General features: G+C 35.8%; 2 protein-coding genes across 6 annotated transcripts in view; both read right to left on the bottom strand.

Annotated features, from left to right (window-relative positions):
• Nucleotides 1–626: 626 nt before the first annotated feature.
• On the bottom strand, nt 627–4,571 carry LOC128239259 (uncharacterized). Its single transcript, XM_052955823.1, has 2 exons — nt 3,789–4,571; nt 627–1,690 (listed from the first exon to the last, which is right to left on the bottom strand). The coding sequence occupies exons 1-2, from the start codon at nt 3,880–3,882 to the stop codon at nt 708–710; spliced, it is 1,077 nt and encodes a 358-aa protein (XP_052811783.1). The 5' UTR covers nt 3,883–4,571; the 3' UTR covers nt 627–707.
• Nucleotides 4,572–5,481: 910 nt separating this feature from the next.
• LOC128237198 (carnitine O-palmitoyltransferase 1, liver isoform-like) overlaps nt 5,482–14,284 on the bottom strand; it is a 39,469-nt gene continuing 30,666 nt past the window's right edge. For all 5 annotated transcript variants that reach the window (XM_052952519.1, XM_052952522.1, XM_052952518.1 and 2 more), the window contains exons 15-20: nt 13,361–13,445; nt 12,483–12,647; nt 11,458–11,592; nt 11,045–11,233; nt 10,372–10,542; nt 5,482–8,316 (exon numbers count right to left, since the gene is read on the bottom strand). In XM_052952519.1, the coding sequence (XP_052808479.1) occupies nt 8,233–8,316; nt 10,372–10,542; nt 11,045–11,233; nt 11,458–11,592; nt 12,483–12,647; nt 13,361–13,445 (829 nt within the window). In that variant the 3' untranslated portion in view covers nt 5,482–8,232. The remainder of the gene's footprint in view (nt 8,317–10,371; nt 10,543–11,044; nt 11,234–11,457; nt 11,593–12,482; nt 12,648–13,360; nt 13,446–14,284) is intronic.

Here is a 14,284-nt window from a genome sequence, read left to right as displayed (position 1 = left end):
ATTTGACAAATACATGTTCCCGAGATCTCCTCAAACCATATGACCATTTTCAGAATAAAGTCACAATTATCTCAAATCTCATCTTTAAAGGTTACCATTTCTTGGGTTATATTAGAATCGGTATGCAAATGATTTTTTATCGAACTACTATGGATTTTGTATTGTTTAATTATAAACTGTATGCTTTTATTAAAAAATATTCATTTATCTCAATTGTCAAAAAAAAAATGAATACGATTGCGTGTTTTAAATGCGATGCACCTGCCAGGAACCGACCTGAAGAATGCCCCATTAAGACACTGCCTGTCGGAGAGGTCAGCAATCCTGGTATGTAATGTGTAATTTATTGAAGGAATGACAAGTTCTACAATCGATTAAACACAAAACAAACAGCCTGGTTTGCGTTTCGTATTTGATAACTGAGGGACCCCGGCGGATAATCGTAATAACCTTTTGAAACCGAAATTTTAAACTCATGTTCACATACGTACGATTTAAAAAATCATGATAAAAAAAGATGATAGTTTGATACAAGGCGAAACTTCAAACACATAAAACATGTGTATTCTTTTTGTATTTATCATCATTTGAAGATCGCAAATACACTAAAAAAAGACAACGGACACAACAAACGAAGTGAGTGATATTATTAGCAATCTTTAACAGCGTTGTCTTATTTCTGTCACATGATGATATTCCATGTACGTTTAAATGTTAAGTTGCTGAACTATTGCATCTCGGGTCCATTTATTTACCACGACCATCTCAGCTCTCTTCATGGCCTCAATCCTGGTAAGATAATCTACCACCTTTTCATTACTTTTTATAAAGTTTTCCTTTTCTAGATTTAGAGCATCTTTCAAAGTAAAAACTGTTGACTTTATCCCCTGTTTCCGCATTTTCGCTCTCCGTCTTAGATCTTGCCTCAGTTGGTAAGCAGCCTTCGATTTATCAAAATAAGTCTCTGATCTTCTCTCGTACGATGAAGTTCCTCTGTTAGTTCCATTCTCCATGTTGTCCATGTTATCACACGTACATTCCCTACTGAGAAACCCTGAGCGTCCATTGCATTGTCCCTTACTATTACCATGATTACAGCGCTGTGTTCTCACGGCGGGAAGCGCGCTGAAGTTTCGTTGTTGCCCCGGAAGATCCGGTATTTTCCTTTGTTGGACAGCTGACACGCTCCTTACCATGTTTGCCTTCGAATTCCGGTTGCAGTCAGCGCTCTCGTTAAAGTCAAGACGAATGTTATCCAAATCGTCAATTTTCAAATTATTTTCTAATCGAACTACCTTACACTGCGAAAACTTCACAGTTGGCTTCTTAGCTCTTGTAATTATCCCGCATTTTATCGGAGAAACATCTTCGTCATCGTCATCGTCACCGGAAGTGGATTCATCATCACTATCAGCCTTCTTTGACTTCCGGACGCTCGCCGCCTGGCGCTCCTGTGGCCGTCTCCAGTTCGGCGGCGCGATATTCACACCGGAAGCCTGCGTCTCGAGAGATGTGCCTAACGGGTGGTTGTAGTGGCGGCTGTTTTTCTGACGGAACTTATGCGCCTCATAGCGGATGGTTTTGCGGGATGTTTCCCGCTGGGTGGCGATGTCGTCCATCACCATGTTCATGCGCGTCTGTACCACGCGGTTCCGGCGATAGGCCGTCTTCTCGTTTACGCTCCAGAACACTGCAATAAGGGAAAGGATGTTTGACAGTCGAGTTGATGTTTTTTTTTAATATTAAACGCCAGCATAGAATGCGACGTGATCTTATTTCACCACGTACACGCTGCATCAGAATATTGGAACCATTTATCAATGTATACATTTTTGTATGTTGTATAGCCCATGGGAGTCCGGGTATGCTTTAATAGTATATAAAGAACCACGTGCATGTATTTTTTTTATTAATGTATATACCGTAACTATGCAGGCCATGCCAACTTAAATCAGTGCTTAACGTCAGGTTCCTATTTTTTTTTAATACATCCGACAGGGAAAGCAACAACAAAAAAAAGGAAAAAGGCAACCTCTTTGAACTACATACACGAAAATCAGGCAGAAAAGCAATCTGTAAAACCTAAAATATCCAATTCAAAAGTAAATTTGTTTGTGGGTTTAAGAGTACTTTTACATTAAATTATTAGCTTTGAAAATGCATTTTTCTTTGCTTTTTTTGAGCTGTTTTTGTTTTTAAGACCAGGTGACGCATAACACAGTCCTAATTAATTTGGCATATCACTGATCAAGTATGTAATAGTTAAATGACAAATTATTTACAATGGGCGGAGTGAACGTAAATAACGAGCCGTTCTTAATCATTAAAATATTACTTCAGGTCATCTAAGAGACTAAGAATACAACCTCATCGCTGACACATTGTCAACGCAAAATCTGACGCAGGCAATATGTTTTGGCTGAGTGGAAGTTTGCGAACCTTTAAACACCCGCGAAAATGTGAAATTCTTAATGATTAAGCCTAGTATCCAATGAGTGCCTATCTGGAACTTCGTTGTCTGAAAAATGTACGGTGTATTCTAAAAAACATTTCTGGTGTCGGCAAAGAGCATTTTTACTAAAAATAATATTTTATAGGTTTCTCGGTGTTTCAAAGAACTGCAGGCTGGGATCATGACCACCTCACCATCGTGACAGGTTTATGAAACATATAAACACTATTTGTAATTTGTTAATATTGGAACGAAAAAAATGTTTACATTAAAAAATAAATATGCTTATGATCTGCATGTTATGCACCAGTCAATTGTAACCACGCCACCAGGCGATAGCAGGGGGAACGGGCCGTGATTTACCTTCCAGATGACCCCGCAGTGCCGATTGAATGCGGTGGTTTTGTTTTCGCGCCGAAAATAGCAGGGAAGGGGCCTTACCTAGGATGAGCCCGGGATGCGGGGGCATTCGGTTGGGATTTTACACGCAGTTTGTCCCCGAAGGACAGGGATCTTACCTGGCTGGGCCGAAAGTCAAAGTCCCCGCTATTCCCCGATTCCGGGGGCATGGTTACAAGTGACTGGTGCATTACTTGAACATATATATATATTTATTATTTAATAAAGTGTTTTGGTCGAAATATTTAAAAAGTTAAAATAGACGTGTTCAAGGAGCCTTATGCAACCAGTCATTAATTTCGATATTCGTAAATATAAACAAATACACAGATTGACAGGTCAGAATATGTTCTTTTGCCTTTAATTAAAATGATACCCCAAAAGCGATGATAATGTCGGATTGCATGAAAGTTCGCCGTGTCCGCCCGAAGTATTTTTTTTCACCCTAAATATGTATTTTTGAATGAGCTAAAACTATCCCCTCAGGATAGCGCGAAAACGTTTTAAGTGACTTTCAATAAAAAAGCAGTAAGAACCTTTTGGCTTTCATCCTTTTGATTATAAATATTATTACAGTCAATAAATTAATTTGTCTTAAATATTATTGTAACATGAAACACAGATTGTGCCTTTAATGGAATACTTCATTAAAAACGATGACATTGTCTGAAAGCATGGAAGTTGGTCCTATCCGTCAAACGCCTCTGTAAGATGGGTATCCTTTTTTTAACTAAAATCGAGGGCGAAAGCTATATGGTTCTAAGTGACATTAAATAACGAAGCAGATACAACTTTTTTGCTTTCACCTTTTATTATTATTATTATTATTATTATTATTATTATTATTATTATTATTAAAACGATAGATCATTTTCAGTGAATAAAATATATTTTAATGTCTTACATTATATTGAAACACACATGAAACCATAGTTACCGATTGGCCTAGGCAGTTTCTTCTGTCCATTAGCATGTTCCGGCATCTTTGTCATCTGCTTGGACATCGGAGGTATCGCCACGGCAACCGACATCGTGAACAATGTTCCAGAACACACCTCACGTTTAACCGCTGCTTATCTTAAAACTCCGAGATCGAACTGTCTTATACTGTAACGTATTTTATATTGTTCGTACATTAATATCCACACTAAATGTTCGCATGCTTTTTTTGCTTTGCAACCATTAATCATATAGAGCAACTTTATAAACTGGCTGCATGGCTTTAACAGACCATCTCACTTTCAAACTTCAATATTAATTTCATTTTCGATTTAGGTTTTAAATACAGATGACTGCCGGCTATACAAATTTACCCGCGTGGTATTACCAGAAATGAAACAAATGCTTCGTTTTTCCTCTTCTAATGTTCATGTAATGACAATAGGAAGTCTCGTACCACTTACTTATTTTCTGTCAACTCAGAAAGCATGTTTGCAGGCCATAATTTATTTAAACAATTCCTATTACGTTCCCTTTACGTCGAGTATCATCGCTCCACAGGTTGTTACATTTATTTGATCAGATGACTTGAAGAAGCTACATTTATTTGCCGAACGTGTAATCCTTAAATAAAATAGTTTAATGTATTTTGATACTAAAGTGTTTATACCACTATTGACAAATTTTGCTTTCTTTGGCTTAACAGTAAATTGTCAAGTAATGTCCGTATTATATCTATTCATTGGCAAAGAGCTAGATCACTATATCAGTTTTAATCATATGTTTAAATGTTGACGTACATTTCAAATATCTTTATTTGTAGTTAAGTTGAACAAAGCTGCAATTTTCAACAAAATTGCTATTGATTTCTCTTTTAGTGTTTATTAAATGGAAATTATTTATTTAAACACCGGCGCTTACACTTCGCTGTAGCTATGAAAGCCGCAGGTTTCTTTACTCCGGCGCTTGCACAAAGCAGGTGCTGGAAACAATCACCAACCAAACGCCGCCATTCAATACATATTACAAACAGCTTTTGTATATTTGCGCTCCTAATTTTCGCAACGGAATTCTCTCATAGAACGTCTTAACAAAACATGGGGTAGAATACCATGAAATTAAAATATGGACCAGGCACATTTTAAAAAGCCTGGGATTATTAATTGGTCAATGATAGCGACTGCACTGATATCACACATCGTATTTTAATCTGAGCAGCTCAGTTTTTATCATAGGGCATGTACAAGACAAATAAATAGATCTTCTCAAAGTAAACATAATATTGTAATGTGTTAAGATGCGGTATTTAGGATGCATATGATTATAGATTAAGTTTGGGAATCATGAATCAATAAAAATATATCAAAGCATGCATGTTTTATCTTTCATTTAAAAACTTTCTCATGAATGTAAAGCTTTAGAGTTTAAACAGTGCTTCAATTAAATTAATGGGTGACTCAGGTGGGTCCAGGACACAGAAATGGCAGTAATGAGTTATCCAACAAGAGGGTCATGAAAGTCACGTCGGATAAAAGTAGGTCACCTTCGATTTTTTTACCCAACAAACCGTTTGATTAAGTATGTCACATTACAGACAACCACATTTGTGCTCAGCTGAGCTAGCATCCGGACTTTGAGCTCAGGTGAGCTAACATCCGATAAATCTTCAGGTTAACAAGTGCAACACACTATCCATGTCAACATTTAATGGTCAAAATACAAACAAGTTTGGTGAGCTAGCCTATGAAGCCGGTTATTAACAATATTATGATCAAGGGATGTCACATACAAACCAATCAAACAGTCAAGACAATTAATCCTTTAAGTTGAAGCAGATGAAAAGTTTGTTCCCAGTTGTTTTTCTTATACCCAATACTCATGTACACAAATGTTATGGTTTAATTGAAAGTTGCAATTAATACAACTGACATATAGTATTTGGTAAGTGATAAAACAATTTCATGAGGTCATGAAGGCTATCACCATGTATTTTATCATTGTGCACATCTTATTCCGAAAGTCAAACAAAACTACCAATAGTTCATGATAAAACTGGAAACAACTTATACAAAAGAAATGGTCCAATTAAAATACCACATCTCAGTTTCCTGTTTGACTAAGGAAAGGAGTTTGAAGCAAGTAATTGTGTGCTCATGTAAATAATTATTTCAATGGAATCTACATATTGAACAATTTAACTTGGTGATTATGAACTTTTTGATAGCTTTAAGATATTGGATATCCCAACTATATCTTACATGAAACAAACATTGCTAATTTCCTGATCATTTCATCCACTCATTTAAAAATATTGAGAAAAATAAGTTCCCTCTAAATCATTTACTAACCCAATCCAATCAGGCACAATTCGAACACAATATACAGCTGTACTTTGATCATTTGAAATAAAAGACTCTCAGTTTCAGTCTTCGTTGAATTACAGAATCATACTCGGTGAAAACACAAAGAAACAATGAGCTCTATAATGCATTGTGCAGCTTAGATTACAGTATATAGATTGAGGCATCACTTCAACAGGGTTACAAGGATCCAAATCAGCTAATGGTATTGTTTCAAAGGATCTAGCCTAACTTTGCATTGTTTTTTCCTTGACGATGGCCTAAATGTATTCACAGACATTGAATCACAAAACAATCAAGGTAAAATGGAAATAAACATATCAAGACATTTATATCAAGACATTTCTAAAACTAAAACTAATGTTTATTAACTAAAATAAAATTTGAAGGAATAAATGACAGTACTAATAAAATAACTTGACAAATGACAAATCAGAAAATAGAACAAATCAAGAAAATGAATAATTTTTGAACATATAATGCATCTTTTAATGGATACAGAATGATCAGCTCAAAAATTGATATCTTCTTTAAACTAACATTTCCAAACCAAACACAACGAAAAACCAATACCAGTATTCCTAAACCAACATCAGAGTATGCCCACAGAACGTACAGAGGATTATTGTTTCAGTGTAATATTGTAATAGATTTCACAAAGTAAGCTGAAAGATATATTTCAAGAGTGGCAGAGCCACAAGTGAAATATTTACTGTTATTATACACTAGGTGAAATGTTTTGAGATCTTACACTGAAAAAAATGTATTTTCATTATATGCCTAAAAGGAAATAAAAAGAAAGCTTGTCAAACTGTATGCAAACGGAGTGTTTTTGTCAAATGACATTGTTGAAATTGTGTTCCTACTCTGTGCTGTGTTTGATTTGGAAGTGAGATGGGGCAAAAAATCTAAAACAGAGAAAAATATAAAACAAATACTTTAAAACAGTGAAATATTATTATAATTTAAATAACAAATCTCTATTATTCACCGGCAAGCATATTATATATACATGTATCAATCACCCAGCTTTGTATTTACAACAGAAGTTATTGTATGTTTAGATTTTAATGAATGGAATAACAGTCTTTGTGACAAAAAACAACTTTAAAAGTTCTTTGAAAATTATCACAGGTTCAAGTTCAACATCATACTCAATTCTCAAATATTCTGGGCCAGTATCTATAAAACATTGATTTTAAAGTCCTTTTGTTGATTTAATTATCTCACCTGTCCTTTGTTATCATAACTTGATTCACTCTCAGATATTTTGTTTTCACTGACATTTCCATGTTAAAACCAATTATACACATATAGCAATGAATTTTCAACGAAATGCTATAAGTTAGGAAATGACTCAAGATGTTTTATACATACAAGCCCCGATCCAAAGAAAAAAAATGAAGACACATTCTATGAAAGTGCAGGGAAAGCATTTTGTGTTAATAAAGTGAAACAGCACAAGAAAATACAAGAATATACAAGTAATATCATGCTTTAAATACTACCATTGCATATGACAATGTCTGCCTAGTATATATATGACGTCACACTAGAGCATAAACTCCATATATACATTCTAAATAAATAAAAGCACATACATTAAGAGTGAGTACATACTGAGATTTTTTTTCTAACACAACATTAGTTCACTATGCTAACATCATACTGTATTAATATATGTTATATAATATGTCTTTTAAAGTGATAAGCTTAGCTTACAAGGATGGTTAAAATATAAGGTATACTCTGTGTTAAAAAACGAAGCAAATACATCTCTACCAGTTGTACTTGAGGTAGAAAAAAACCCAAAAGGCAACGAAGATGTAAGTGTTTAAAAACAATTTTGTAAACTAAGCTTAAAATAACACCCCTGACTCTCTAGTTTGCATTGATCAAGTATATAATAATTTCACAGCAACAATACAACAGGACTTTCTCTAAAAGAATGTATAACAAAAATCAAATTTAAAATGGACTGGTTTAAAATTGTGTGGCAGTACAACAGACTGGTTCATAAATTGTCATAGTAGATTTTGTATATGAGTATGGACCCTAGAGTGTGTATATTTGTGTCCCGGCTCATTGAACTGGCTTCGTGTCTAAACATAGGTCCTTTATATCGGCAAGTGCCTTGCATATGGCATCCGTAAACTTGGCAGAGCTCTGAAAAACAAAATCATACTTAAGGGTCTTCTTGGTTAAAATGCAATGCAAAAAATAAGTTATTTTATTGTTTAGGTTCAAATATTTAGATAAGGCCCAAAACATAATTATTTGTTGTGGAATGAGTAGATGTGCATGTTTTCAACTGTAATTTTTTTATAAATGGCAGAAAGTTTTAAAATTGTGGCCATATAACTTTTTTTCAACCTTGGTTACTTCAGCACCTTCATAAAAAACATGAAACAAGAGGGCCATGATGGCCCTAAATCGCTCACCTGAGTAAAAGAGTTTAACCTTTGTTATTAATATAGCTTGTTTCTCAAAGAATATTGAACAAAAGCTGTCAAAGTATGTGACAAATGCCCCCCAATGTGACATTGATCTATGAACAAGTACATAAAAAGTTGATCTTGCCTTTATGTGTCAAATACATATTGCAAGTTATATTAAATTGCCTCTGAGCATAGAAAAGAAAACAATCATACTAAATGACAGCCAACACTCTTTATGTCCTCATATTCAGCATTCCATTGTGAATAAACACTTAGTGTATCTTTCACCTTAGAGGTAGGGACATGGGTCTTGCACACGACACGTTGTCTTGGTATGTCGAAAACATATGGCAAGTCATTTTAAAATCTGTCCATATAAGAGAAAGTCACAGCGTGTACACGACAGCCTATATTTCCCTTCAGGTTGCCATGGCAACCAGAGTTCTGCATGGAATTAATTTTTTTGAACAATTTTGAAAAAGCACCAACCAAGGATCATTCCTATGAAGAAGATGATTGTAACCAATTGTTGACATTTTCCTTTAGGTTGCCATGGCAACCGGGCCAAACAAAATTATGTGAACAAATTTAAGAGAGGTCCATGCAAGGACACTTCAAACCAAATTTGCTGAAGATCTATCAAGGGGTTCATGCAAAGAAAATGTTAAGTTTTTTTTTACTAATTTTAGCTCTGGTGGCCCTTAAAAGGGGGCCAAACAAAATTATTTGAAAAGACCTGACAGAGGCCCATGCTAGGATGCTTCAGACTTGAAGATCCATCAAGCAGTTAATAAGATCAAGTTGTTTAAACGTTTTTCTATTTTTTGCTCTGGTGACCCCTAACAGGGGCCAAACAAAACCATTTGAACAAAGTTGAGAGAGGACCATGTAAGGATGCTACATATCAAGTATGGAGTCATTCTGACCTTCACTTTCAGAGGAAAAGATGTTTAAGTGACAAGTCAATGTAAAAACAAATGACCCCTGAGCAAGGCCAATTTGACCCCGGACAATAATTTGAATACCTTTGGTGTAGGTCCACTAGGTAACACTATATACCAAATATGAAAGCTCTAGGTCTTATATTTTGGAGAAGAGGATTTTTAAAGTTTTATTATATAAGACTATATAAAAACAAATAACTTTCAGGGCGGGGCCAATTTTGACCCTGTGGCAATAATTTGAACAACTTTGATAGAGGTCCACAAGATGATGTTGTATACCAAATATCTAAGCTCCTGGCCTTACGGTTCTGGAGAAGAATATTTTTAAAGATTTACTATATAACACTACGTAAAAACAAGGACCCCCTAGACGGGGTCAATTTTGACCCTGTGGCAATAATTTGAACATATCTGGTAGAGGTCCACTAGATGATGCTGTATACCAAATATCTAAGCCCTGGGCCTGTAAGGCGGGGCCATTTTTGACCCCAGGGGGATAGTTTTAACAATTTTGGTAGAGGACCACTAGATGATGCTATATACCAAATATTAAGGCTCTAGGCCTTGTGGTTTTGGAGAAGAAGATTTTTAAAGTTTTTCCTTTCTGTTGCCATGGCAACCAGAGTTCTGCATGGAATTCAATTCTTTGATTTTCAAAGGGGACCACCCAAGGAACATTCCTGTGAAGTTTGGATGAAATTGGCAAAGCGGTTTATGAGGAAATGTCGTTTAAAGTAAAAGTTTACGGACGGACGGATGACGGACAAATTGTGATCACAAAAGCTCACCTTGTCACTATGTGACAGGTGAGCTAAAAAGAGTACATTAACAAAACCTACAGTAGTTGGGCATGAGCGCTTGCATGATACATGGAAGAAGAGATAGTTTTCCCCGGCAATAATGTAGGAGACTCCGTAACCATCATCAGCCACTGGGCCGAACCCCCCACCGCCCGCAATACGGTCAGGATACTTGATTAGATCCAGCTTGTCCGTCTGGGTGTGGGGCGTCTAGAAAATTAAACATGGCAAAAATACGTAATGTGAAATACTATTGTACACAGAATATTGTCACATAATGGTTATTAAGCTGAAGAAATTAATGTAGTTGTAAAAGATAAATATTAACATTGCCTGTTGCAGTCCTTTGCTCTTCCATCTTCAGTAATAAACTTCTTTTTTTTTAAATCTTTGTTACTCAATTAAGCCTTATAACTTGCATACCAAACGTAATTGTAGGTAATTTACACACAGACACATTACTGGATGTTAACGAGAAGATCAAGAAGCATCAACCCCAGTCCTGAAGGCTTGAGTTATGGCCTTGCTACACATTTGCAAAATTCACTGGTAACATGACTTTGTACTTAGTTTTATGTGAATGTTTTGAAACCATTTTGAGTTTAAGCCAAAATTGAAGTTTTGCACCACGATGCCAGGTACGGCACCAAGGCAATGGTAATATCTCATTTTTTTACTTACAAATTAGCCAATGCTAAGATTGTGAGCTTACCTGGCTGGTTGAGAGTGTCCATGGTTCACTGAGCACCTGCGTGAGGAAGGGGTCCTCTATCTCCAGGTACTTGGAGACCACATACAGACAGAACATGTGCCGGTCTATACCCTTCCCTGTCATAGCATCCCTATAGCCCATCTGGTGACGCTCTGTGGCCTTCTTAAACAGCACTAGAGTCTCCTCTCTCTGCAAAATAAGAGATGCGATTTTAGGTGACAGACACAAAATAGTATTTGAAAGAAATTCATCAGACGCAAATATTTCATTCTGCAAAAGAAATTCTATGATTATGTCTTTTTTTTATAGAATTTTAACAGCTATACATTATCAAAAATATAGATGTACCGTCTCCATCAGCATAAGCCAAGAAGGAGTAGAAAGATTCACATAACAATGTGTGATGTTCTTACCGTTTTGTTGGAGTCTTCCATAGCGCGAACAAAAGTGCATGACTCCATGGTACAGGGTCTGACTGTCTCTGTGCGCCCCTCACGGAACAGTCGCGTCATACTTGATTCATATGTGAGGCTGAACTTGCCAGCGGTCTGCAAAAAAAATTTCCTCTTAATATCTAGAATTCTTAAATAAGATATGTTCAAGGTAAGAGTGCCCATAATTTTTGTAGTTAAGGTTACCATAATCGTTATGAGCCATCTACTTTTGAAGACTGTAGACTAAGTTGTTCAAAAAGTATTGACTGGAAATAAAAGTGTGACACGGATGCTGCTGCCGTAGCATGAAGAAGCAATCCCTTAGTGTCTGGCTTGCTATACACAATGTTAATACATTCCAATTCAAACCATAATCAATAAGTTTTCACACAATAACTCATCTATTAAACCATCAATCCTCCTGATGTAATTAAAACGAGCGGCTGAGCATTAGAGTCAAAGTATCACATGGCAACGCATCTTCTGAGTCAAAAGTGGCGGAGTCAGTGGGACAAGATCAAATCAATAAGTTGCCATTCTACAGAAAATCTAGCCACATGCTCGGCCATGCCATCTCCATTTTCTGTAGATCACCGCAAAATAAACACTGATGTATTTATGGACAGTAACTTATTTAGTTCACATAGTACATTTAACAAAATTCAAATAAAGACTCTACACAAAATCAGCAGTTATTGACGCCGATGATGAAGACAATGGGAATAACAATAGCTATACTTCGCAGGTGACAAAAAAACATAGTTTCTTAACACTCTTACGGTAATCATTTAGCGAACTTGAACATGCCAAAAAAAAAATGAACAAAATTTTAATCACATTGTAACAAAATTTTAATCACATTGTAAGTAACAGACAGTAATCAATACCTTTTATACTAGGTACTGAAGAATTTCACTGTCATCTTGAATGTAAACTTACTGTATTGTTGATTTTTATACAAAATATATCATTAGATATACAAATCTGCTGAATATATAACTCACCCTGTAGTATGCCAGCTGCAGGGCCATCTGTATGAAGGCGTCAGGGCTTGTCTTGCATTTCTTCATTAGCCCCTTCCCGAACGCGTCGTGCATGAGAAGTCGCAGGTCAACATCATCCACAAGCTGCTTTGTTACCTGTAGACTGTTCTCAATCACCTGCTTGCACTGGATGATACAGGAGAAAACACGGCTGTGTGACTACAGTTATGACTGAACAGTTATTATTATGAAACATTAATATAAATTATGAAATTACCCAAGATATTACTTTGACAATGAAGTCAAAGGTGTTGCTTTTTTTACTGATTGTTTCTTTTATTTGGTTTCTAGACGTGCCCGCTATTTTTTTTTCAGAATTGTAGGTCATGGGGGCACATTGTAATTTAAATAACCAACAAAGCTTTCACAATGATTGATGCAACATTTCATTTATTTAAATGTAATAATTGATATATCAAACAAATATAAAAAAAACAAAAACTCTTCACATGCAATTTTTCTAACATAACATCATTGCAGAAAAACTACAAGGTATTATCACAACCGTGATTATGGAGGATTGTAAGATTTTATTCATGAATTTAAAGAATGCTTTTACTTATCTCTCCTAGTTCAGCATCTTTCACTGGTTTAGATGACTGGTGTAAACTATATTCTTCTAAGAAACTTACTTTATAAAATGTCTCCAATTTTAAAGATCAAAAACGGTGAACAGGGTTTTATATGCCATAATTTGTAAAATCGGATTTCATCCTTCAATATAGGATTTCCACCAAAGTTATCACTGTATCAGCCCTTACTGCATAATGCAGAGTACATGGGCATTTTGAGTTTTATTTGTTACTATTTATTGTAACTCATATAAAAGAAGAACTTACAGGGTCTGGGAGATCCCATTCCAGTCTGATGGGGTTGGGAGTAGACACGGTCAGGTCTCCCTTCGTGTGACCATCCTCGGTGTATCTGGAAATAAAAACACACAACTGTTTATAATTGAAGTAGATAAACAATTATGAGAAACATGATGCAAGTAATAGAGATTGTGAAACAATACTTGATACTTGTATGTGTGATCTAGTTTTCAATGCTACGTTTTTCGGGTATGGGAACTTGGTCGAATTTTACTGTGTGAAGTTGGTATACCGGTCAAATGAAAGTTGGTGACCTACATCATATAGGTATGAGTTGTCTCATGCAAGGTCGACAGGAATGACATGATAGAGCATTTACTCCAGGGTTGGTCAGCCAACTCGTTCACATGAAAGACTTTTAAGATCAATACCAACTTCAACCTATGAGAGTAGCTACAAATACATGTACAAGTAGTGTTTCACAACCTTTCTTTTCTGAATGCAAACAAGAAAGCTGTCACAGATACATGACAAAAAAAACCCGATACGACCTTGTCAGAATACTAGCCATTTATATAATATGAAGGAAATTTGAATGGATGGTTGTAACTGACATGATCAAAACATATCTTTACACACATTCTATTATAAATGTACAGCTGATACACAAAATGATTCAACATTGACCTCCTACAGTGTGAGTTCAACATTGACCTCCTTCAGTGTGAGTTCAACATTGACCTCCTTCAGTGTGGGTTCAACATTGACCTCCTCTAGTGTGATCTTGACCTTTCAGATAAGTGCACACATTTTTGGCCTGACACACCTTCTCATGGTTCTCTACAAATGTGTGGAAATTCACACAGTTAAAAAGTTATGGCTGAGTCACAAGTTTGCTATGAAATCCATAATGTATTACATTGACCTCAAAATTTGACCTTAAACTTTGAG

This window comes from Mya arenaria, chromosome 6 (genome assembly GCF_026914265.1).
Source record: "Mya arenaria isolate MELC-2E11 chromosome 6, ASM2691426v1".
NCBI lineage: Eukaryota > Metazoa > Mollusca > Bivalvia > Myida > Myidae > Mya > Mya arenaria.
Note: the sequence above shows the minus strand (reverse complement) of the source record. Positions and strands in the feature narration are given on the sequence as shown.